Raw genomic sequence first — 26,214 nt, forward strand, 5'->3', positions numbered from 1 at the left:
GTCATGTGTCATCTCTGGTTTACACATCAGGGACTTCTGACAAGACAGTCGCTTGTTCAGTTAATGCATTGTCCATGTCTCCCAACTCACTTGGAACTTGTGAAAAGTTATGGTTAGAAGTTACCACCACGGAAATAGCATTTGATTCATACCCGGGATGAAGGGCTTATCTTATGAAGTAAGGTTGAACAGCTTAGGTCTTTGTTCAGTAGAATTGAAAAATGAGGAGTGACCATATTGACACAATAGGAATACTTGACACATGAAAGATATTTCATCACATGGGAGAGTTAAGAACTAGGCTACACTGTTTAAAAATAATAGGACACCCTTTAAAAATTGCAATAAAGAGTTCTTTTTAAATCTCATAGAGACCTTAATCCTAAGCATTCCCTTCCTCGGAAAGCAGTAATGACAAATCCTAATCACCTTGTCAACTGTATTATGGACCAGACCAGACCCTCCTTAAAACACTTTAAGGAGGTAGCTCAGACCCTAACCTTTTCTTATTTTAAAGGCAGATGTGAAGTGGGTATTCAGGAGTGATGCAGCTGGTCAAACAACTCAGCTTTAAGCAAAACAGAATTTATTTACACACTATGGTTGAAACACAAACAAAAGAAAACAGAGTTTAGAATAACAACAATTTGAAATGCAACCGACTCGAAATCACAACTTAATGAAGGAGCTGTTCCAATACCAACAACACCCCCAAAACACACCCCTTGGCAAATGGTAAATTCAAACTCAGGTTCTTACAGGCAGGAGAGGTTTAAGGCAGAAGAGTCAGCAAGAAACATCTGTTGAAGCAGGGAAGCTTTTTTTACACATATCAGCTTCTCTGCTACCAGTAGTTTCTGACTGCCTGCTAAAGTAAACTAAATTAGAAAAAATCTTGAACTGGGAGAACTGGCCACTCTCCAGACATTGCTTAAAGTAGCCATATCCGGACAGATCAGCAACTCTGCCTTTATGACCCATCTTGGGGAAAAAAAATGTCAAAATAACCTGATCTACTAGGTTATTTCAGAGGTACTTCAGATTTAACCATAAAACTCTGGTCTGAAGTCATATATACGATAAAAGATTTTCTTCTCTAACAAACATTAGTGAATCAGATTTTTCAGTGCAATATGATGCAATTATCATTCTAGTTTATCGTTCTAGCTTTATTTAATTAGAGTTTGTGTATGCCATGCCAAAGATGGCCAACAAGGATAGAAGCTGGAGCTTACACATGGTCAGATGGTCTCCACAACATAAGTCAGCCATGACTGTATGCCCGTCATCCAATGTGCACCTATGCATGTGTTAGCACCTGTGAATGCATTTTGACCAGTTCTCAAAATAGCATGAAGTTGAACTTGCCCAAACCACCTTTCCATTTCTGTCTTGCATTGAAAATCAAAGCTTTTAAAGAGATGATTTGCTGAATTTTTAAAAGGAAAGTCCAGTATTAAGCTTGTACATTTGTATCAGCTATTTCTCGCTTCCAACATAATGCAGCAATTTATTCAATCTTTTGATTTTTATGGCAAACATAAATTTGAAAACAAAATTACCTAATGATCATTACCTAATGAAGGGCATCTCATGAATTTGAATTTATGGTGCCGGCTGGAAGTGTGGGAATAATTGACTGATCTTGGTTGCCCTGTCCTGTGAACATTTGGCCAACACCATCTTTATGGCAGGCAACTGACACCATCTTTAAGACAGGCAGCTGTTGTTCTGTCAGTGGCACTGCAACGCTTTGTTTCTCCTGCTTGATGCACCACCCTGTGGAGGTATTGATGAGAAATGCAGCATGGTTTAATTTAGATAAATGCAAAGTGCTGTATTTTGGAAAGGCAAATCAGGGCAGGACTTATACACTTAATGGTAAGGTCCTGTGGAGTCTTACTGAATAACGAGACCTGGATTGCAAGTTCATAGTGGAGTTTCAGGTAGATAGGATAGTGAAGAAGGCATTTGGTATGCTTTCCTTTATTAGTCAAAGCATTGAGTACTGGGTTTGGCGGGTCATGTTGAAGGTGTACAGGGCATTGGTTAGGTCACTTTTGAAATGCTGCGTTGAATTCTGGTCTCCCTCCAATAGGAAGGCCATAATGAAACTTGAAAGGGTTCAGGAAAGATTTACAAGGATGGTTGGAGAGTTTCAGCACTAGGGAGAGACTGGATAGGCCAGGGCTATTTTCTCTGGAGTGTCAGAGGCTGAGGGGTGACATTTTAGAGGTTTATAAAATCATGAGGGGCATGGATAGGGTGAATAGACAAGGTCTTTTCTCCGGCATGAGGGAGTCCAGAACCAGAGGGCATGGATTTAGGTGAGAAGGAAAAATGTAAAAGGTGCAACTTTTTCACACAGGGGGGAGGATGTATATGGAATGAGCTGCCAGATAAAGTGGTGGAGGCTGGTACAATTACAACATTTAAAACTCATCTGGATGTGTGTATGAGTAGGAAGAGTTTCGAGGGATATGGGCCAAGTGCTGGCAAATGGGACTAGATTAGTTTAGGATATCTGGTTGGCTTAGATGAGTTGGACCGAAGGGTCTGTTTCTGTTCTGTATATCTCTGTGACTCTATGACTGTAATTGAATTGAAATTTCCTGGCTTTTGTGGTGGGATCTGCACTCATCTCTCTTTCATACTCATTCAGTAACATAACTACTGTGCTTGGAAAATAAGCCAAAGAACTGTAGATATTGGAAATCAGAAAAAAAATCAGAAACTGCTGGAAAAGCTCAGCAGGTCAGGCAACATATCTGGTGAGAAAACAGAGTTAATGTTTCAGGTCTCGTGACCCTTCTTCAGACGAAAAAGGGTTCCGAAGAAGGGTCATTGCATCCGAAATGTTAACTCCAATTTCTCTTCACAGATGCTGCCAGACCTGCTGAGCTTTCCCAGCAACTTTGGGCGGCACAATATCTCAGTGGTTAACACTGCTGCCTCTCTGTGTCAGGGACCCGGGTTTGATTCCAACTTTGGACGACTGCCTTTGTGGAGCTTGCACATTCTCCCCGTGTCTGCGTGGGTTTCCTTTGGGTTCTCCAGTTTCCTCCCAGAGTCCAGACATGTGCAGGTTAGATGGATTGGCCATGGGAAATTACTCTTGGTGTTCAGGGATATGTATGTTAGCTGCATTAGCCACAGGAAATGCAGGGTTACAGGGATAGGTGGGGGATGGGTCTGGGTGGGATGCTTTTTGGAGAGTCGGTGTGGACTTGTTGGGCTGAATGGTACCTGCTTGCCTTGAGGTCAGTGAGCAGTGAAATTCAGAAATACCGAATTGTTACAACACAGAAGGAAGACATCCAGCCATTGTGTTGGTACTCACAGTCTGAAGGAGCTATTAGTTTCATGCTATTTTCTTGCCTATTTCCTCATAATCCCACATATTCTTCCTTTACACAATTCTGATTTCCTTCTGAATGCTTTTACTGAACCTACACTCTCAGGCAGTATTTGAGGGTTGAAACCACTCACCGCGTGGAGTTTGTCCTCATCTTGCTTTTGCTTTTCTCACCAGTTATTTTACATCTGTGCATCCCCCTTTATGGTTCTTTCACAAGTGGGGAAACAATGTCTTCTTATTCAAGATGCACAAGACCAGAAAGCATCTGGAGCATGATGTTAGTGGGGAGCTGTGATCCCTAATTGATGCACTGATCACTGTACTTAACGAATGGGGAACAATGCGCAACTGCTCAACCAATGGCATAGAGTAGCCATCGTTTGTATTTGTGACAATGAGACTGCTGAGAAGAGAAGCTAATTCACATGGACAGCAGATATTGGTCAAGGAAGGTCTTGTAACCAAATGGTCGAACATTCAAAGAGTTGAAATGGGCGTGGGTTGCCTTAGAATTGGAGAGAGCTTGTGGAGGGGCTTCAGCAGAAAACTCCTGTGCAGAAAGACTAGAGGACATCAAATGTTTAAGTTTTCATCAGAGATCAACCATGGACCTCTCCATTTCTCAAGATCATTACCTCATAACAGCATTATAATGGTCACGGTTGCAATATTTTATAGGGTTGGGGGAAATACATCCATTTGGAGACATATGTGCATTTGTAGGCACAAAGGCCATTAGGATTTGCCATCATTATTGGATACCTACAGACCCAGTGGATCACCTATTGCACCCAAATAGGCATCAACCAACCAGTCATCCAGATCCTTCAACATAAAGGGTCCCCACTCAATGAATATCCAGTTGGTCTGTGACCACAGCAAGTGTGTCATGTGGTTCTGCTCATCATTCAGTTCCTGGACAGTTGACACGATATCTTCATCCTTCAAAGGTCCCAGATTCCACACCTGTTCAGGCCAGCATTCAGTCTCCATGGGTGTTTGCTGGACAATATTGGTTATTATTTGGATGTAGGTTTGCTCGCTGAGCTGCAAGGTTCATTTCCAGACGTTTGGTTACCCTGCTAGGTAACATCTTCAATGGGCCTCAGGTGAAGCAATGCTGAAAATTCCTGCTTTCTATTTATATGTTTAGGTTTCTTTGGGTTGCTGATATCATTTCCAGTGGGGATCTTATTTCATGTGATGAAGCCACTTCCGGTTCCTTTCTCAGGGGGTGGTAGATGGGGTCTAACTCGATGTTATTATCTCAGGAGTTGGCTCCTGATGCCCAATTGGTTCCAGACATGGATGGAGAGAGATATTACAACATTAATACACACATAAGTACAAACATAAATACAAAATTGTATTAAACAGACCCTTTCTTTAAATTTACCGGATGTGGGCATCACTGGCCAGGTCAGCATTTATTGCACATCCCTAATTACCCAGGGGACAGCTTAGAGTCAGCCACAAAGCTCTGAGTCTGGAGTCACATGTAATTTGGTTAAGGATGACAGTCAGTCAGGGAGCAGAGCTGGGGTGGAGGGAGGTGAGGACGGAGGTGTGTGTTGGTTTGGGGATATGCATGGGATACATGGGATGTACTGGAATATCAGTTAGATGCCTGGGCGGCTCAGTAGGAGAAACCAGCTTCAGTCAAAAGGGTGTGTCAGAGAAGCTGGGAGGAAAGGAAGTGAGATGGGCTGGGTGGCTGTCATGTGCAGGAAACCTGGGGACCTATGTGTGGGGACACGAGGCTGCAGACAACAGTGAAGGAGGCTGTATTTGTAAGGAAGAACACAGTAAAGTAAGGATGGGAGTAGGGGTGCAACAATAGTTAGGAACAGCCTGGCTTCAAGAGGGAGACATTGTATGACCGCACCTGGCCCAGTTAGCTCATATGCCAAAGGCTGGTGGGAAGCATGGGCAAGTGAAGGCTCATGTGGACCGGTTGGGTGAGGATCTGCGAAGGTGCGAAACCTGTGGAGTTAACAGGAAGGGCTTTCAAGTAGAGAATATGGGGCTCACCAGTATTTAGAGGCAGTGGCTGGAGACCACTATCTGAAGAGTGTTTGCTGTTGCACTCCATCACGCTGGCAATCAAAACTATACACTAAGAAAGAAAATGGCTGTGACCCACCTGGACTGGGAAGGCTAGGTGTCCCGACCTATGAGGGAGGGGCTGCAAGACCCACTGATGTGAGCCTGTTAAATGCAGCAATGCCAATGGGCTAGAGGCCCGAGCAGAACGGCGACGGCCAATGGGCCAGAGATCCGAGCGAAATGGTGACGACCAATGGGCTGGAGGCCCGAGCGGAGAGGGGATGGCCAATGGGCTGGAGGCCCGAGCAGAGAGGGGATGGCCAATAGGCTGGAGGCCCAAGCAGAATGGTGACAGCCAATGGGATGGAGGCCCGAGTGGAGAGGGGACAGTTGTTGGATTGGGGACGAGTGTGGGTGATCAGACCATGTGTGGAAGCCTGCTGCACTAATCTACTGCAGGTCCTTTATAGAAAGACGTAATACTTATCTTTTTAACTTTAATGCTTATTTTTCTAACTTATACTGCAAATAACTGGCAGTATTGTGACTTTTTTTCCTTATTTTCTCTTATTTCTCTACTTTAATCTAAGATTTATACCGAGGTACTTTGTACATAAGATGGCGCCATGTGGGGTGGCATTGTAAACGTTTTACTGTACTCCTGTACATGTGACAATAAAGGTCATTCTATATTCTCTTCTATTCTCGATGGCAAGAACATTGCTCACAGACCCATGCATGATGGATACAGACTGGTGGAGTCCCTAATCCCTGTTCAAACTGTAGGCCCAACTGAAGTGAATGTATCTGACTTACCTTTCCCTCCCCATCATACTGCCCCCACTCCTCATCTCAGCATCAAGGTGGGGGCAGCAACAAATGGGCTTTTGCCCCTTCAGTATCTGCTGTGAGTTCTCTACTCTTCAGGATAATACAGATGCAGCCCACTCACCCTCATTCCAGCACAGCATTCACAGGGGTTTTTTATCTCAGTGACGGCTCATTGCTCAGTTTATAGAATCATAGACTCCCTATACTGTGGAAGCAGGCTATTTGGCCCATTGAGTCCACACCAACCCCGCCCATGGCCACACCCCCTACCTTATAATCCTGCATTTCCCATGGCTAATCCACCTGCGCATTCCTGGATATTTGGGCAATTTAGCATGGCCAATCCACCTAACCTGCACATTTTTGTACTTGTGGGAGGAGACCAGAGCATCCAGAAGAAACTCACACAACCATGGGGAGAACGTTGCCACGTCCTCACAGTCACCTGAGGCTGGTGGTAAACCCGTGTCCCTGGCACTGTGAGGCAGAATGCTAACCACTGAGCCACCGTGTGCCCCTGTACTCCAAATGTGAAGATGGTTGACCTCTCAGTGATTCAGCTGGTTACTTGCTCAGCCTTTCTAAGGGAGAATTTGGGCACTGAGAATGCTCAGGTTATGTGCATATTACAGTGTACAGTATTACAGAGCTATAGATCTGTCACAAAGATGGTACATTCACTGGATCACATTCTGCTGATCATGCCTCTACTTTGGACCCTGTGCCCACCTCCATCCAGGCTCTATTGATGAACTGGGTGGTTTGTTTTACCAGGTGGCAAGAATAATGTCTCTCACCCCTCCGTGACTGCTTTGGTTAACACCTCAAGAGAGACATCAGGGAATGGTGGTCACCCATGAACACCTGACTAAGGCAAGACTGACCTTCTGAGAGCCCTATTGCACCATCCTCTTAGTAAATGACACTCAACTTTGAAAAGGCTTTTGTTTCCAATGTCCCATCACCAGGCTGCTAATAGCCATAAATATTTCCCCTCTATCAAGGCCAAGTTTCCACTTCAAGGTTGCATTGTGTCACTGATATTGGCATTATTAGTGGGGTTGAGACACAGAAATATTGCAGAGATCAGGTATTCACTCCCATAGTGAAGCTGCCTGAACCACTGAGCATTTCAAGCACTTTCTGTTTCTTTCACCATTATGTCCCACTTAAACCACTTCACCAAACTAACAAGCTAGTTAGAAGACATTTATTTCGCAAAATGAGCTTCATTTGAAGATGATATGACACAATTCTCTTATCTATAGCTGTAACAATTTCAACATGTACAAAGATTGATCAAAGTGCTTTCAGAGTTCTGTTTTCAGCACACTGGAATTCATAAAACAAGTCTTTCAAACTGAAGAAAATAACAAGAACATTTTCAGAAGGTGCAAGCCTAAAATATGGGTTAAAAAAAATGAAAGACCTGAAAGTTCACTTAGACACAAAACAATTCCGCCAAAAAAAGCACACTGCTAAGCTGTAGAAAAGACATTCAAATAAAAGGGGCACAAACTTAATAAGATAATTTTAATATCAAATGTAAATGCTAATTTCAAGTGATTCAATGTTACCTGACCAAAATCCACAGGTGGCTATGAGCGACTGTTGTCTTTTCCAATGCCATCCTCTCTCTTTTCTCAAGCATATCCAACACAGTGCGTCCAGAAGTAAATTGTTAGTTACTGACAATGCCAATTTAAAATCATAGGTTCTCTTAGTGAGACTATTGACTTATCTCAACATAATTGTTTGTAACAAAAGTATGACTTTTGCAATTACACAATAAGCTTAATATTACCATAAGAAATGTGATTATTTTAAACTTTAGATGATCTATTTTTGTTAAAATTGTCACTTCAAACAATTTTGATTGTTACTTTTGTCTTTTAAGATTAAAGTCTTATGTTTGAGCGTGAAAGAAATCTGACATCCCTCCATCTGCTACAGTTCTCCACTGCCAGACTAACTTATAGTATACCACACTCTCCGAGCAACATATAATCCAGGGCAGCAATATTGATTCTGCATTTGGTACAGTCTGCAATTTATAGAACACCATCTGTTATAGCACTAGCCCTCTACCTTATAAAGAACATCACCACAAGCGGGCATACTGTTAATGTCCTTCCAGTGAGGTACTGCACTACATTGAATTCTGACAGGACTGTATGGCAGTATGCTAGTGATGTAAAGTAACACACAATATACTAGCAGTGGGAAATATACCGCATTGAGTACAGTCCATCTCGACACTCAGAGATAAGGCTTTCATTCTAGAAGACACAATTTAACAAACAAAATTCTTTGATGTGATAGATTTACTAGAATATATAATCTAATCTTTAAAATGATCATACTGCTTGTAATAATTTTGAGATCAGTATTGTACATTGCAGATTCATTGAAGAAGATTGTATCATACTATGAATATTAGAACCTCTCCTGTAGGTTACTGCAGGAGCACCATACACTTCAATACAGTAGCATTCATATTTCATTCGGAGCAGTTGGTAGAGTATGCCAGTACCAGAACCATGGCTGCATAGTGCATGATGCCAACCTGATAGAGAACACTACTGCCAAATTGTAACTGCTACAGAACACCACTGTTGGTACATCACTGGAAAATCCAAGAACAGCCGATCTGCTTGTCCTGAGCAGAGAACAAACAGGCAAATGCAGGCCCATACTCAGTCAGTTATATGCAGACAGTACTGTCCCATACACAGCAATCAGACCAGTGACTATGGTGCACATGTATACCAGAACACTAAGATACCCATTTTCAGTCCCCATTAGCAATTGTTGACTCTCCCAGGCTGACCATCATCAGTTCTGTTGTCTGCCCAATTGCTGTTCCTCTCTCTGGGCACCATTCCACCTGTCATTTACTCCCTTCCACACCCCAGCTCCCACCTCTTCTTCAGCATATCAGCCTTTTCCTAGCTGCAATTGGTTCTGAAGAAGGATCGCTACATCTGACATGTTAACTCTGCATTCTCTCCATAAATACTGCCAGACCTCCTGAGTTTCTCCAGCAATTTCTGTTTTTGTTTCAGATTTCAAGCAACCACAGTTCTTTGGCTTTTTTTCCCTTAGGTATCAGGACAGGTGGATAAATTCGTGAAGAAGGCAGAGGGATGTTTGCTTTTATTAGCTGGAACATAGTGCTTAAGAGCAGGGAGAAAATGCTGGAATGGTATAAAACATTGGTTAGGCCACAGCTAAAGTATTGTGTGCAGTTATGGAATCCTATATTATGGAATGGATGTGAGAGAACTGGAGAGGGTACAGGAAAATGTACAAGGATTTTGCCTGGACTAGAGCATTTCAGTCATGAAGAGAGATTGAATAGACTGTGGTCATTTTCCTTAGCAGATATTGAGAGGGGCGTAGATAGGGTAGACAGGAAGAAACCTTCCCAATTGATGGAGGTATCATTAATTGGGGAATATAGATTAAAGATAAGAGACAAGATGTTTAGAGGAGACAGAGTCATAGAGTCACACATCACTGAAACAGACAGTTTTGTCCAGCGTGTTTGCGCTGACTAGACATCCAAATCTAGTCCCATTTGCCAGCATTTTGCCCATTTCCCTCTCAACACTTCCTATTCATATACCAATCCAAGTGCCTTTTAAATGGTTTAATTGTACTAGCCTCCAACAACTTCCCCTGGCAGCTCATTCCATACATGTGCCACGCTCTGCATGAAAAAATGACATCGCAGGTCATTTTTAAATCTTTCCCCTCTCATCTTAAACCTATACACTCTAGTTTTGGACTCCCCCACCCAAGGAAAAAGACTTTGGCTATTCACCCTACCCATAAACCGCTACATGTGAGCAATACTCTTTCACCCAGGTGGGCAGCTGGAGCGCACTGTCTGTCAGTGTGGGAGAGGCAGACCCCCTCATATCATTTAAGAAGTATTTAGATGTGCACTTGTAATGGCAAGGCATACAAGATTATGGACCAAGTGCTGGAAAATGGGATTAGAATAGCTATGTGCACAATGGGCAGAAAGACCGTTTTCTGTTCTTTATGTCTTTATGATCTGTTTCAGTTGGTGTTGGCTAAATTTAGAATAAATGATACCCCCTGCTCTTCCATTTCAGGAGAAAGATGGGGTCTCAGGTTAATCTCTCTTCGGAATGACACACCACTGATCAAGCAACATTGCATCAGTACTACTCGAAAATGACAGGCCTGAGCAAGGAAACTTGACATTCTGACTTGGAATGAGAGCACCACCATGGCTGACACAAGAGAGAATAAATATTAACTACTACCTCACGCAGAAGGAGAATCTTGTACCCTGGATGGTGCATAGATAAATAGTGTCATAGAGATGTACAGCATGGAAACAGACCCTTCAGTCCAACCCGTCCATGCCGGCCAGATATCCCAACCCAATCTGGTCCCACCTGCCAGCACCCGGCCCATATCCTTCCAAACGCTTCCCATTCATGTACCCATCCAAATGCCTCTTAAATGTTGCAATTGTACCAGCCTCCACCACGTCCTTTGGCAGCTCATATAACTGCTCCACATATGTACCACCCTTTGCGTGAAAAAGTTGCCCCATAGGTCCCTTTTATATCTTTCCCCTCTCACCCTAAACCTATGCCCTCTAGTTCTGGACTTCCCAACCCCAGGGAAAAGATTTTGTCTACTTATCCTATCCATGCCCCTCATAATTTTGTAAACCTCTATAAGGTCACCCCTCAGCCTCCGACGCTCCAGGGAAAACAGCCCCAACCTGTTCAGCCTCTCCCCATAGCTGAAATCTTCCAACTCTGGCAACATCCTTGTACATCTTTTCTGAACCTTTTCAAGTTTCACAACATCTTTCCAATAGGGAGGAGACCAGAATTGCACGCAATATTCCAACAGTGGCCTAACCCAATATCCTGTATAGCCGCAACATGACCTCCCAACTCCTGCACACAATTCTCTGACCAATAAAAGATAGCATACCAAATGCCTTCTTCACTATCCTATCTACCTGCGACTCCATTTTCAAGGAGCTATGAACCTATACTCCAAGGTCTCTTTGTTCAGCAACACTCCCTAGGACCTTACCATTATATGTATAAGTCCTGAAAATGTGTTGCTGGAAAAGCGCAGCAGATCAGGCAGCATCCAAGGAACAGGAGAATCGACGTTTCATGCATAAGCCCTTCTTCAGGAATGAGGAAAGTGTGTCTAGCAGGCTAAGATAAAAGGTAGGACTTGGGAGAGGGGCGTTGGAAATGCGATAAGGTGGAGGGAGGTCAAGGTGAGGGTGATAGGCCAGAGTGGGGTGGGGGCGGAGAGGTCAGGAAGACGTTTGCAGGTTAGGAAGGTGGTGCTGAGTTCAAGGGATTTGACTGAGACAAGGTGGGGGGAGGAGAAATGAGGAAACTGGAGAAATCTGAGTTCATCCCTTGTGGTTGGAGGGTTCCCAGGCAGAAGATGAGGCGCTCTTCCTCCAACCGTCATGTTGCCATGGTCTGGCGATGGAGGAGTCCAAGGACCTGCATGTCCTCGGTGGAGTGGGAGGGGGAGTTAAAGTGTTGGGCTACGGGGTGGTTGGGTTGGTTGGTCCAGGTGTCCCAGAGGTGTTCTCTGAAACGTTCCGCAAGTAGGCGGCCTGTCTCCCCAATATAGAGGAGGCCACATCGGGTGCAGCGGATGCAATAGATGATGTGTGTGGAGGTGCAGGTGAATTTGTGGTGGATATGGAAGTATCCCTTGGGGCCTTGGAGGGAAGTAAGGGGGGAGGTGTGGGCGCAAGTTTTGCATTTCTTGCGGTTGCAGGGGAAGGTGCCGGGAGTGGAGATTGGGTTGGTGGGGGGTGTGGACCTGACGAGGGAGGGTAGGGAAATATATCACTGGTGGTGGGGTCCGTTTGGAGGTAGCGGAAATAACGGCGGATGATACGTTGTACATGGAGGTTGGTGGGGTGGTAGGTGAGGACCAGTGGGGTTCTGTCCTGGTGGTGGTTGGGGGCGGGGCTCAAGGGCGGAGGAGCGGGAAGTGAAAGAGATGCGATGGAGGGCATCGTCGACTACGTCTGGCGGGAAATTGCGGTCCTTGAAGAAGGAGGCCATCTGGGTTGTATGGTTTTGGAACTGGTCCTCCTGGGAGCAGATGTGGTGGAGACGAAGGAATTGGGAATATGGGATGGCGTTTTTACAGGGGGCAGGGTGGGAGGAGGTGTAGTCTAGGTAGCTGTGGGAGTCGGTCGGTTTATAGTAAATGTCCGTGTCGATTCGGTCACCCGAGATAGAAATGGAAAGGTCTAGGAAGGAGAGGGAGGAGTCTGAGACGGTCCAGGTGAATTTGAGGTCAGGGTGGAAGGTGTTGGTAAAGTGGATGAACTGTTCAACCTCCTCGTGGGAGCACGAGGCAGCGCCGATACAGTCATCGATGTAGCGGAGGAAAAGGTGGAGGCTGGTGCCAGTGTAGCTGCGGAAGATGGACTGTTCCACATATCCTACGAAGAGGCAGGCATAGCTGGGGCCCTGCTATGTATAAGTCCTGCTAAGATTTGCTTTTCCAAAATGCAGCATCTCTCATTTATCTGAATTAAACTCCATCTGCCACTTCTCAGCCCATTGGCCCACTTGGTCAAGATGCTGTTGCAATCTGAGATAACCTTCTTTTGCTATCCACTACACCTCCAATTTTGGTGTCATCTGCAAACTTACTAACTGTACCTCTTATGCTCACATCTAAATTATTTATATAAATGACAAAAAGTAGAGGACCCAGCACCCATCGTTGTGGCACTCCACTGGTCACAGGACTCCAGTCTGAAAAACAACCCTACACCACCACCCTTTGAGCCAGTTCTGTATCCAAATGGCTAGTTCTTCCAGTATTCTGTGAGATCTAACCTGGCTAATCAGTCTCCCATGGGGAACCTTGTCAAACGCTTTAATGAAGTCCATATAGATCACATCTACTGCTCTGCCCTCATCAATCCTCTTTGTTACTTCTTCAAAAAACTCAATCAAGTTTGTGAGACATGATTTCCCATGCACAAAGCCATGTTGACTATTACTAATCAGTCCTTGCCTTTCCAAATACATGTACATCCTGCCCCTCAGGATTCCCTCCAACAACTTGCCCACCACTGACGTCATGCTCACTGGTCTATAGTTCCCTGGCTTGTCCTTAAAAAGTGGCACCACGTAAGCCAACCTCCAGTCTTCTGGCACCTCACCTGTGACTATCGATGATCCAAATATTTCAGCAAGAGGCCCAGCAATCACTTCTCTAGCTTCCCACAGAGTTCTACATTACACCTGATCAGGTCCTGGGGATTTATCCACCTTTATGCGTTTCAAGACATCCAGCACTTCCTCCTTTGTAATATGGACACTTTGAAAGGTGTCACCATCTATTTCGTTACTTTCTACATCTTCCATATCCTTTTCCACAGTAAATACTGATGCAAAATACTTGTTTAGTACCTTCCCCATTTTCTGTGGCTCCACACAAAGGCCGCCTTGCTGATCTTTGACGGGCCTTATTCTCTCCCTAGTTACCCTTTTGTCCTTAATATATTTATAAAACCCCTTTGGATTCTCTTTAATTCTATTTGCCAAGGCTATTTCATGTCCCCTTTTTGCCCTGCTGATTTCCCTCTTAAGTATACTCCTACTGCCTTTATATTCTTCTAAGGATTCACTCGATCTACCCTGTCTATACTTTACATATGCTTCCTTCTTTTTCTTAACCAAACCTTCAATTTCTTTAGTCATCCAGCATTCCCTATTCCTACCAGCCTTTCCTTTCACCCTGACAGGAATATACTTTCTCTGGATTCTCATCATCTCATTTCTGAAGGCTTCCCATTTTCCAGCCATCCTTTTACCTGCGAACATCAGCCCCCAATCAGCTTTTGAAAGTTCTTGCCTAATACCAACAAAATTGGCCTTTCTTCAATTTAGAACTTCAACTTTTAGATCTGGTCTATCTTTTTCCATCACTATTTAAAATCTAATAGAATTATGGTCTCTGGCCCCAAAGTGCTCCCTCACTGACATCTCAGTCACCTGCCCTGCCTTATTTCCCAAGAGTAGGTCAAGTTTTGCACCTTCTCTAGTAGATACATCCACATACTGAATCAGAAATTTTTCTTGTACACACTTAAGAAATTCCTCTCCATCTAAATCTTTAACACTATGGCGGTCCCAGTTGATGTTCAGAAAGTTAAAATCCCCTACCATAACCACCCTAGTATTCTTACAGATAGCTGAGATCTCCTTATAAGTTTGTTTCTCAATTTCCCTCTGACTATTAGGGGGTCTATAATACAATCCCAATAAGGTGATCATCCCTTTCTTGTTTCTCAGTTCCACCCAAGTGACTTCCCTGGATGTATTTCCAGGAATATCCTCCCTCAGCACAGATGTAATGCTATCCCTTATCAAAAATGCCACTCCCCCTCCTCTCTTGCCTCCCTTTCTATCCTTACTATATCTTGGAACATTAAGCTGCTAGTCCTGCCCATCCTTGAGCCATGTTTCTGTAATTGATATAATATCCCAGTCCCATGTTCCTAACCATGCCCTGAATTCATCTGCCTTCCCTGTTAGGCCCCTTGCATTGAAATAAATGCAGTTTAATTTATTAGTCCTACCTTGTCCCTGCCTTCCCTGACTGTTTGACTTACTTCTGTACCAGTCTGAGGTTGATCTCCTTCCTCACTAAATGAACAATTGTTGCATTTCTTGGGCTGTATGGGGAGGCATCCATGGCAGGAGAGTTGAATACACAGGGGCAATGGACAGGGAGGGGAGGAAGAATATGTGCCCAGTGTTGATCGGTTGTTTTAAACTGGGAAATACATTTCAAGTGGTCACCACAACCTGGAGAGGATCTATGTTGCAACTGGACTAGACATTATATTTTAACTACAATAATGCAGTACATGCTTTGGATGATGATTATAAATTAGATTGGAGACATGTTATCAACAAGTTATTGGATCCCTTGATTCGCATTACAATCCCTTATCAGGTGCAAACGACATCAGACCCCTGACCTAGTCTCAGGTACGTAAAGTCCAGTGCCCGAACAATAATGAAATAGTTTGTGAGAAACAGGAGACCTTTCACTTGCTTTGACAAGGCATCTCATGCAGAAGTGACCTTACTCGTCCTGCTGCTGACAGAATTCCAGAACTTTCTTGTTTTATATTTGAATCGGGATTTCATGTTGTTCACCATTGTGCCAGTAGAGGGAGTAATCAGCAAGAATGATATTTGTCCAGTTCAAGACCAAATGACTTATTGACAGTTCCATGTGAAATTCCTCCCCTTTAAGGTTAACTGCTATTTCAACATTCCCCTCATCACATTTATTTTAAACGAAATAATATTTCAGCTAAAACAGAAAACAGATGAATGGGGTTTGAGTCTGTTAAATGTTCCTCCACTAAAACTTCAACAAGTTGAAGGCTTGCTCACAGACATCACCAAGTGGCCAAAGTAAACCATATAGATAAGATTGGATTTCTATGCAGACGGAAAACATTTAGAGTGTTATTGGGCCAAAGAGTTAATTAAAAAAAGACAGTAAATGAATTCTGTGCTGATAAAGGGAGCATGTTTGAAAGTTTGTTTGGCTCACCATTTTTGTTCTAAATAGTGATGACCATAACTGGAAGATTCAATTTTCCTCAACCATGGCCTTCAGCTGTGACCAACCCATTCCCACACCTTTGTCTTCACACCTTCCCCTCCCTCCCAGAGCAATAATAGGGTTTCACTTGTCCTACCTTTTCAGTCACCAGTCTCCACACTTCAAAGGATCATCCTTTATTATTTCAGCCCCTGTATCTTGTTGCCAAAAGTTTGCTCTCAGCTGAGCCAACTAATTTTCTGCCATTAACACCTTCTCCTCATCTCTGTCATTTCTCTATTAATATTAACACCCCTTTGTCTTTTGCTCTGGGCTCCTTGTAGCCTGTTCCACTTCCTCTTCCTCCCCCATCTTTCACAGCATAAAACTGTTCACTTTTTTCAGCTGACTTCAGTTCCAAAGCAGAGTCAGATTGGATTTGAGATGTTAACTCTGTTTTTCTCAGACCTACTGAGTTTCTCCAGCACTTTCTATCTGTAGTATAATTGGCGGGGAACGCAATGCCACAAATCTGCGGGTTTAGCACTCAAGTTCTGCATGGACAAAGTTTTCCTGGAGCAATGTCTAGGACCTCTTGATACCCACTTCCATTGAAGGTGAGGAATTCTATGGCTAACATATAATGGCACAAGGCTGAAAAGACAGTACAGTATTTCTCAGACACAGATATGGAGATCCCTTCAGAAGATATCCAAAGTAGAGGGCTCATTCTGTACACACTAAGGGAAATAATGTCACTTTGTATCCTCCTCCTCTTCCCTCCTCTACCTGGCTTCATGACCTCTACACATTCCTCGTCCAGACCAAGAGAGCCAGAGGAATATCTCCAAAACCAAACACACCTTTTCTGCTAGTGACTCCTTTGGGCTGGCTATTAGTGATGTTCTGGGCATCTTTTCTGCAATAAAAGTTTTGTATCAAATCAAATCAAATCAAATATACAGAAAAGGCATTTAGTTTTTGTCATTCCGTTTATTCATTCATGGCATGTGGTGTGACAGTGAGGCTAGTACTTATTGTCCATCTGTTACAGCCCTTAAGAAAGTGGTACTGAACTACTGTAATGGTTGGTGAGGGTTCTGATGGACATGCCAAACTTCCTCAGCCACTTGAGGAAGAAGAAGTATTGTGGTGCCATGCAACATGTTGGGGTTTTAATGATATGTCAACGTGTGGGAAAGAGATGGTCACCACTCAAGGATGAGATTCTGAAATTGGCCCTGTAAGACTTGAGGGGAAAGTTGGGAGAATTTTACTCTACATTGAGAATTTGATCTTAGCATGGGTCTACCTTTGTGTCAGTGGCCTGGTATATCAAGGTGATTGAAGATTTATTTCAATTGTCTAATGTGTGATATACACAGGCAGAAGGGGAAGGAACCTCTGATAGCCTCACCTTTGGTACCATCTTGGGATGGTTCAGATCATCTTCAGGGTTAAAACCATCCTCACTGTCATTCACTATTATTTCTGATGTTGAAGTTCAAGCAACCATACAGCCCTCTCTCAACAGCGGTTAGCTATGTTCAAACAAATTTTTACCACATTCGACATTCTTAAGATGATCATCTGAGACAAAGGCTTGCAGTTAGCTAATGATGGCTTCAAACACTTCTCAGAATTGTAGGTTTTATATATGTTACTCATTCAGATTCACAAGGCAATGATGATACTGAACAGAAGTTTCGTATGGTCAAGATCCTGTTGAAGAAAAATGACAACATTAACTTGCTTTGCTACCAGTCCACATCTTTACACAGTGAAATGAGTCCTTCAGAGCTCCTAATTGATAGGTGATTATACAGTTGGATTTAATTCTATGGCAGTACTCTCCCACCAGATATTACAGAGGTCCACTTTGATAAGATCTGGCTAGGCAATATCATATTAAACAGTCTGTGAATTTCAAACAGCTCCACAAGATACAGAAACTGCCAACACTCCACCCTGGTGAGTCTGTCTAGATCCAGGACCAGAACTGACCTGCCTAACTGAGATTTGAGATGTTTTTGTTCATCCTCATTCCATACGACCTTAGGACATAGGAACAGGGGTAGGCTGCTCAGCCCCTAAAGTCTGCTCCACCACTCAATAGGATCATGGCTGATCCGACACTCCTCACATCCACCTCCTTGCCCTTTCCCCTGATTGTTACTTATTCCACACTAATCACAGCATCCTCAGACTCAACTGGTGCTTACCAGCAAGAGGCTTTTGCAAAACTGGATCGACTGCCCAGATGAAATGGGAGATACCCCAAAGACATATCATCCTCCAAGGGAAATTTGGTACACATTCAAGTAGATTCATCAAGCCACCTTCTCCCCTTCTGACTTGGAGGATCCTACAGAGAGTTCAGCAAGGCAGGGTGCTAGGTTTGTGGGCGAATAGAAGTGGCATAAAAATGTAGATAGTTTAGGATGTGAATAGGATGTAGAATGGAAGATATCCGTAATCAAGTCATACATAGCCAGCATGTTGAATGAGTCAGATTATGTCCCATCAAATTGAAGTGAGGTAACTTGATGGAAGAAGATGCTAATGGAATTATAATGACCATGTTTCTATGAATAAGAACATAAGAAATAGGAACAGGAGTAGGCCATTTGGCTCCTCAAGCCTGCTCAGCCATTGGACAGGATCATGGCTGATTTTCCACAGGCCTGAACACATCATTCATTTCACTCACCATTGTCATTGTCCCCCTGAAAATTTAAAAATCTATCTACCTTCTCTTTAAATATTTTCAATGATCTATCCTCGACAACTCTCTGTGGGAGAGAATTCTAGACCTTCAATACTCTCTAAGAGAAGAAATTCCTTTCACCTCAGTTTTAAATAGGTGTCCCATAGTTTGAGATTCCATGAATGGAAACACCTTCTCAACATCTAGCCTGTTAAGTTCCCTCAGTAACCTGTATGTACATCGTTAAATGTTCATTAGTTTGCAGTAAGGTGGTTTCCAGCCCTCATCTATCAAAAACACCCAGAACTCACTTGTGGTTTTTATACAATTATCAGCTTGTGTGTGACATGGAACTGAGCTATTAAGGCTGGACAGGTCCATTTTATTCGGAAATAGCTGGCTTGAGGCAGGATGTTAGAAGTGGGGGGAATCCAAGGGTGGAGATAAAGGAGAATTTCCAGTCATAATTTCATACAGGTATGTATCCCTGAGGGAGATCAGAAATGTTGTGCTCTGTAAAACGAACGATGGGTACATGCAAAAAGACTGGCCACTGAGGCAAAGTACTGTATCAGAGGGCTACAAAGTTAAAAATCACACAACACCAGGTTATAGTCCAACAGGTTTAATTGGAAGCACACTAGCTTTCAGAGCACATTGTAAGGCACAGAATTTATAGCAATTGTGTCTTCCACAACCACTTGATGAAAGAGCAGCTCTCCGAAAGCTAGTGTGCTTCCAATTAAACCTGTTGGACTATAACCTGGTGTTGTGTGATTTTTAACTTTGTACACCCCAGTCCAACACCGGCATCTCCGTATCAGAGGGCAGCTGCTTCCCATGGAACTGTGGCATGATAAGAACCAACAGAGTGGATGCTACTCTTGTACAACCATGCAAACTGTGTAATAGTGAATCAGCAGACTGTCTTCCATTTCACTCGATGAAGTCAATGGATCAAAAGTGGGTGAGATGCAAATAGGCAGTTCATTATCACCACAGTATTGGACAAAATTGAGATTAGCCTCTAATGTCTTGCAGTGACCGAAGGAGAAAAGGCTAGAAAATTCGGCAGAAGATCAACAATTCAAAAAGTGCATGCAGAACAATGATTAAGAAGAAGGCAACATCATAAAATGCAATGTCTTAAGGCTCCTCACCTCTTGAGAGAGGCGAGAAGAAAAGTACTAGAAAAAGCAAGGAGCAAAGAGAAAAAGAAACAGCTGAACAGAAGGAAAAAGAGAGTGAGCTATTAATCACATAGGGCTGGGAAAAATTGAGAGTGTTCGACCTGTTATAGGAAAAGTGATGGCAAATCATTGACCAATCCACGTCAATACAGTTCCATTCAATTCCTAGCAAACTGCTACATCAACGATTCAACAAGTTCATTAAGAAGGGCAGGCTGGATCTTTAAGTGCTTAGAAGTGTTCTCTTGCCATCACTGAGTCTAATAAGCAAAACAATGAAATGCAATTAATATATCAACAACACCTACCAAAACAGCTCCTCCAGTTGTTACTAATTGACCAATGGACAATTTCAGAGCTGTTCTGAAGGTTTAACACCACTTGAAAGTGAAATGATCAGTTTTTATGAGCAGCTTCTGATGCTGAGAATAGATGAAGGACAAATATTACCAGTGCAAACACTTACAGGGGATAAGTTAAATGAGTTGCAAAATGTAACAATTAACAAATGTGCAAAGCCAGCGAGATTTTTTTTACCAGAGAATCAAGGGAGGGGATGTTTTGAGAGCCAAACACCAAATTTAAAGCAATAGCTGAACAGCTTGCAATATAAATAAGCTTGCTGTCTCAATGGTCAGTGCACATTTGACAGGCTCAGAGTCAAGCTGCAGCAGACTGGTCAGGTAAGAATGCTATGACATTTTCAAAGCTGAGATTTGAATGAAACCTTGATCTTGACTTACCACTTTCATTATAAAGTTGGTAGATCATTCCTGCAAACTGTGTTGCTCGGTTGTTGTTCAAGGTGCTCCCCAGCACTCGGACGCTCAAACTAAGGCTGGCGAGAGTCGGCACAGTCCTTTGGGTAAGGTATTGGGTCAAGAATCCTGACCAGCCTGTTCAATGTGTAACTGAAAGGTGCCCCTTTTCAAAGAAGACAAGGAACAGGTCCTGGTTAGTATTTAATCCCTCAACTGCAGCCACCAAAACAAGATTATCTGTTTACCATTTATGTAATCTTGCAGTGCACAAATTAACTACACTGCATGCCTTTGAATTTGTCATTCCAGGGCTGTAATTGGCTGTGTGAGGTCTGTACAAATGTATAAAAATCATTAGGCTGGTACAGGCAGTATTCCAGATCACCTAAAAGTGGGCTACTTGGCCAGTGGCCAGGTAAAATATGGGTACAATACTTAAGTGGATGCAGGAGCAGAGGGACGGGTATATATGTGTGTAAATCACTGAAGATAGCAGGAAAGGTGGAGAAAGCAGTTATTAAATCAGTCAGTATTTTGGACTTCATTAAGAGGGGCATAAATAGTCAACTTACTTTGAAGTTCAAAGGGACAAACTACTAATGTAGAAGACCTTCTGTACATGCAATATTTTCTTTCTTTTCTTTTAAAAGGGAATCCTACATTTAATCATTGAAATGGTGCTTTGGAACCAAATTGTGCTGGTGGCTGTATTGTTCATCTTCTCTTGCCCAAAAGGATTCGAAACACAACCTTCACAGCACCTGTGTGGCTCACAGCTTGTGGACGCTGTACATTTTGTGTGTGGAAGTAAGGGTTTCTACTATGAACCTAAAACAAAAAAAAGCATTGTGCAGCTTCTAGGTATGTTAGCTCAAATGCATGGAGTTCTTTTCTGCATTTCATAATAACCAGGAATCTAATCTGACTCACGGATGGGGTGAGAAATTATGCCCTGAATCATAAAGGTTAGATTTTCACTGAGATTAACTTGGGATGTGTAGTGGTGGAATGTTCAGGGCTGCTATTCGATTTGTCCCACCTGGTATTTCCAATAGAAGCAAATAGCACATGGGGCACCGTGTCCATTTTTAGATAGAACTTCAAACAATGTGCAGCACATAAATAAACCGTGCAAAAAATGCCCTGCCTGGTCTCCAATGTGCCCTACTTCATCTAACTCCATCATCATATCTGACACTTTCTTCCTCCCTCATGTACTTGCCTAGCTACCCTTTAAATACACAAAGATATTAACTTCAACTACTCTACTTGAAATCAATCTCCACAGTCTAATTACTTTGACAGTGAAGAATTCTCCTCAATCCTTTCTTAGATTTACCTGTGATCAGCTTTGTTGTGGGCCATAGTTTGGACTCTTCACATGTGGAAACATCTTTACCCTCATTCATATTTTTAACAACCTTAATAATTGAGTCATCCAAAGACTTGTCTCATTTCGAAGAAAGATTCCCAAAATGTTTGGCTGTTCCTATAATTTTGGCATTATCATCCTTGTAAATCTCCCACGTCCTTTCTGTAATATGGAGACAGGAGTAGGCGACAATTCTCTAAGTGTGACCTGATTAAGGTTCTTTGCAAGGTTTATGCAAGTTCTCTAATTTTCCAATTTCACTAAGAAAGCATCGTGTTGCTTAGTTTGAATTTTTTTTCTGATTTCATTAACTTGCATTGATACATTTAATAACTGGGATTTATTTGCTCCTTGTCCTATTAACACTAATGTTTTCCAAACAATATGTGACCTTCTTATTCATCCGGACAAAATATAACTTCTCACACTGAACGATGTTAAACTCTAAGTCATTTGTACAAAAATTCTGCAAGTTTATTAATGTGTTCTTTAATTTTTTTGCATTCTTTCTCTACACTAAATATGGTCCCAATCTGGTGTCACTGTAAAGTTTGAAATTGTTTTTCTGGTTCCTGCACTCAAACTGTTTGTGTAAATGGTGAACAGCAATGGTTCCAGCATCAGCTTGTGTGGAACCATACTTTTAACTTGCTGCTAGGCTGAGTAATTACTGTGATCCTTTGCTCTCTATCTCCTGCTTTGTAGCCAGTTTGCTCTCTATTTTGCTACTTGTCCACTGACTCCACAGTTTCTGACTTTCGTCATTAGTCTACTGCATAATCTCTTTTCAAAAGCCTTTTGAAAATGCCAGCACATAGTGTGTACTACCTTACCCTCTTATACTCTGTCATGACAGTGCTCACTTTTTAAATGATCTATTCAATTAGTCCCACTCACTTTCCCTTTCCCTGCAGCACACTATCTTCCTCCTTTGTCAAGTATGAATGTTATTTCCTTTTGAAAAGTTCTATTCAATCTCCTTTTCCACGCCATCAAATGTCTCATACCACCATTTTAATACATTGTAGAAAAACATCAATCTCTTTCTTTACTTTATTTTGCCAATGATCTTGTATGTCTGTCTTTTGGTTATCAAACCTTCTTCTGCTGTAAGTCATCTCTAATTATGTACTCCATATCAAAATTCCTTACAATTGTTAACCTCTTCATTGACAATCTCTGACCTCCATAAGGAAAATAATCCTACTTTTTTTCCATCTGTTTACATGGATAAAGTCTATTATGCTTTTGTAAATCTCTATTGAAGATCTTCCTATCTTTTCAGAAGTTGGGAACCCAGAATTAAAGGCAACGATCCAACTGAATTTATTTTTTTAAAAATCAACAAAACTTCCATGCTGTAATGCACAAAGTCACTAGCACACTGGGAAGTTTAGCAATTTTGGCAAATGTGCATCTACAGGTTTGCAAAGATGCCAAAACAGTTACTAACACAGTGACAGCCCTCCACCCTATTGTCTACAGCTATTCACATTCATTGCTAATTAATGTTTCAAGAAAGTCTTCTGAAGACTTATCTATATTTGTGTGAAATACAGAATGTTCAAAGAAAAGGATTTTCAAATAAACCTAATGATGAATACATAAGTGCAGGTTCAGGTAAAATGAGGTTTTCCTGCCCTCCTAACTGGTCTGACATCTTACAGGGCTGGGTGGAGGTGTTTCATAGGCTTTTGGTCCTTTGTTTTATTGGGGCTCGTAAGTAGACAGCTAATGCCCAAATAACAGCCTCACCCTGCAACCAGAGGGATTTTACCCTGAGTGAGTGGGGTTTGGCGGGCCATGCCCATGCCATGATGGGAGCCTGGCACCTTTAAACTGCGTGGTTGGTGACAGGCAATTTGGAGGTTCTTCATTGCATTGGTCAAAGAAGGAACACCAGCCTCATTCAACCCTACACCCAACCTCTTTTACTAAGCCTTCCATTCATCTGTCTGATACCCCTGGCTTATCTGGGTTTCTGAATGGCACCGCTGGGTCTGCAAAGTTGCCAGTCATCTGATTGTCTGGCAGCTCTCCAATCTCACCTTAACATTCTTCCCAGTGTAAAATTGCTGTGGGGCAGGTGTCTGGATTTTAGATGGACTCCCCTGTCCTGACCGTTTTAAGTCTGAGGGATCTGAGGCTACAACACTTGATAAAATACAGCGCATTCATGATGGTTTGTTTTTGCACAGATCCTATGATTTTCTAAGAATAGGAGAAATAACATAAGACCAATTGTTCACTTTCAGGATTACTTGGTGAAGAGTCTGTTCAAGACAATGAAGCACAGCAGAAACCTCTATTCAATAAAATGCTAGGTCGGATGATGAAGAGAGGCATAGTGGAGCACTGCTGTCACAATACCTGCTCCCTTTACGAACTCGAAGCCTACTGCAACTCATAAGAAATGTAAATGCCATCAGTCTCAGAGAGTGAGGAGTGTAGCCATTGTGTAAGAGGCAGATTGACTGCCAAATTATTTATTTAAAAAGAAACTAAATTATCTCTAATCATATTAATTTCTAAAAGCTTGTGGCAAATAGCAAAAAAAGTAAAGTCTTACATTTTGTTGAAAAAATCCAGTCTTTATTTAAATGTGTTCTGTCGATTGCCTTTGATCTTTTATTAAAATAAATGCAGCTGTCTCCTGAATCAAATCAAAACACACTCTGTTTATATGGATGACTGAGCACATTGTACACACTTTCACAGATTGAAACAGTCTATACCTTATCGCTTACATTTTAACATAAAAATAAAGAGCAGCTTCTGATGCCTGCAATATTCTGTCTTAATTCCTTTTTCTAACTTCTTAACTTGATTTCAGCTTCACCCAATCAAACCACACACAAAGCAATATATAGTGACGTTATTGGTGGTAAAGGCACAATGCATGTAGACTGAGGTGAAAAGATTTGGAGCTTGGCGTAAGGTAGACTCAAAATTAAAAATGGCCACTGCAAAACTAATTAAGGCTGTCTGGTAGGTCAGCTCGGAATGAAAATGGAGGGATTTTCTGGCATGGACCAACTAACTAGAAACGACCATGGAAACTTGGTCCTGTTGACCCCCATAAAGCCATCCTACTAACATTTGAAGATTAGTATTGAAATTGGGAGAGTTGTCTCATAGACTAGTCGACCAATATCGTAGTCACACTCAAACAGTCATGCGTTACAGGCCCTGTCCCAGATAAATGATTCACCATCCCTGAGTATGCCATGTCCCACTAGCAGGACAGACCCAGCAGAGGTGGCAGCATTTAAATACTGCTGGAGGAGGCACTTCCTTGGAAGTCCTCAACATTGAGTTTGGACCTCATGAAGTCTCATGGCAACAGGTCAAACATGGGCAATCAAATCTCCTGCTGATTTCCACATACTGCAACACCTCCCCTTTCCTACCACCCCAGTCTCAGTTGATGAATCAGTACTACTCCACTTGGAGGATGCATTAAGTGTGGAAAAGGGGCAGAATGTACTCTAGATGGGGGAACGTCATTGCAATCACCAAGAGTGGTTAAGGTACATTACTACTGACTGATCTGGTCAAGTCCTAAACCACCTAGCTGGTAGACTGGCTCAGTGGCAGATTATTGAATTAGCCAGTGTACATACTTCAGCTCATCCTCAAAATTTAGCAGATAGCGTTTCACATGGATATGTGAAATGTTATCCATTTTGGTCAGTACACTATTAAGGCAGTTTACTGTTTAAATGGAGAGAAACCGCAAAATGCTTCAGTATTGAGGGATCTGCGTGTCCTCATGCATTGTTCCTAGAAAGCTGGCATGTATGTACAGCAGGTAACAAGGAAGGCAAATGGAATTTTGATAATTATTGCTAATGAAATGAAGTGTAAAAGAAGGGAAGTATTGATGCAACAGTAGAATACATTGGTGAAACCTCATTTGGAGTACTGCATATAAATTTGTCCCTTTATTTATAGAAGGAAATAATTGCATTGCAGGCAGTTCAGAGAAGGTTCTCTAGATTAATTAGATTAATTCCAGAGATGAAAGGCTTGTCTTATGAGGAAAGATTGAATGATATAAGACGAGACTCATTACAATTTAGAAGCATGGAAGATCCAGCTGATGCATGTAAGGTGTTAAAGGTGATTGTCAAAGTAGATGTAGATCATATGCTTCTCTTTGTGGGGCAATCTAGAATGAGAAGTCACAGTTTTATGCTAAGGGGTGGCAGATTTAGTACAAATATGCGAAGGAATTGCTTGTTCCAAAGGCTCATGAATCTGTGTAATTCACAGAGTGGTGGTTGTGCAGAAATTGAAGAAACTTCAGGAAGAGAGAGACAGAG

The 26,214-nt window shown here is 42.4% G+C and overlaps 1 protein-coding gene across 1 annotated transcript; it reads left to right on the forward strand.

Moving 5' to 3' along the window:
- Positions 1-20,415: 20,415 nt before the first annotated feature.
- Positions 20,416-24,677, forward strand: LOC122558059 (insulin-like). The gene is made up of 3 exons (XM_043706384.2): positions 20,416-20,439; positions 21,168-21,378; positions 24,145-24,677. Exons 2-3 carry the CDS (start codon positions 21,192-21,194, stop codon positions 24,297-24,299), a joined length of 342 nt encoding a protein of 113 aa, XP_043562319.1. The 5' UTR covers positions 20,416-20,439; positions 21,168-21,191; the 3' UTR covers positions 24,300-24,677.
- Positions 24,678-26,214: the final 1,537 nt, after the last annotated feature.

The sequence above is a fragment of the Chiloscyllium plagiosum genome, unplaced genomic scaffold (genome assembly GCF_037043375.1).
Source record: "Chiloscyllium plagiosum isolate Xiang-an unplaced genomic scaffold, Cpla_swu_hap1 HiC_scaffold_18, whole genome shotgun sequence".
In the NCBI taxonomy this organism is placed as follows: domain Eukaryota; kingdom Metazoa; phylum Chordata; class Chondrichthyes; order Orectolobiformes; family Hemiscylliidae; genus Chiloscyllium; species Chiloscyllium plagiosum.

What these genes read in the sequence shown, in the direction of transcription:
- LOC122558059 (XM_043706384.2), top strand. Translation starts at nt 21,192, where the DNA reads ATGGTGCTTTGGAACCAAATTGTGCTGGTGGCTGTATTGTTCATCTTC. An exon ending in AAGCATTGTGCAGCTTCTAG is followed by an intron (nt 21,379 to 24,144) that starts GTATGTTAGCTC and finishes GTTCACTTTCAG; the next exon opens with GATTACTTGGTGAAGAGTCT.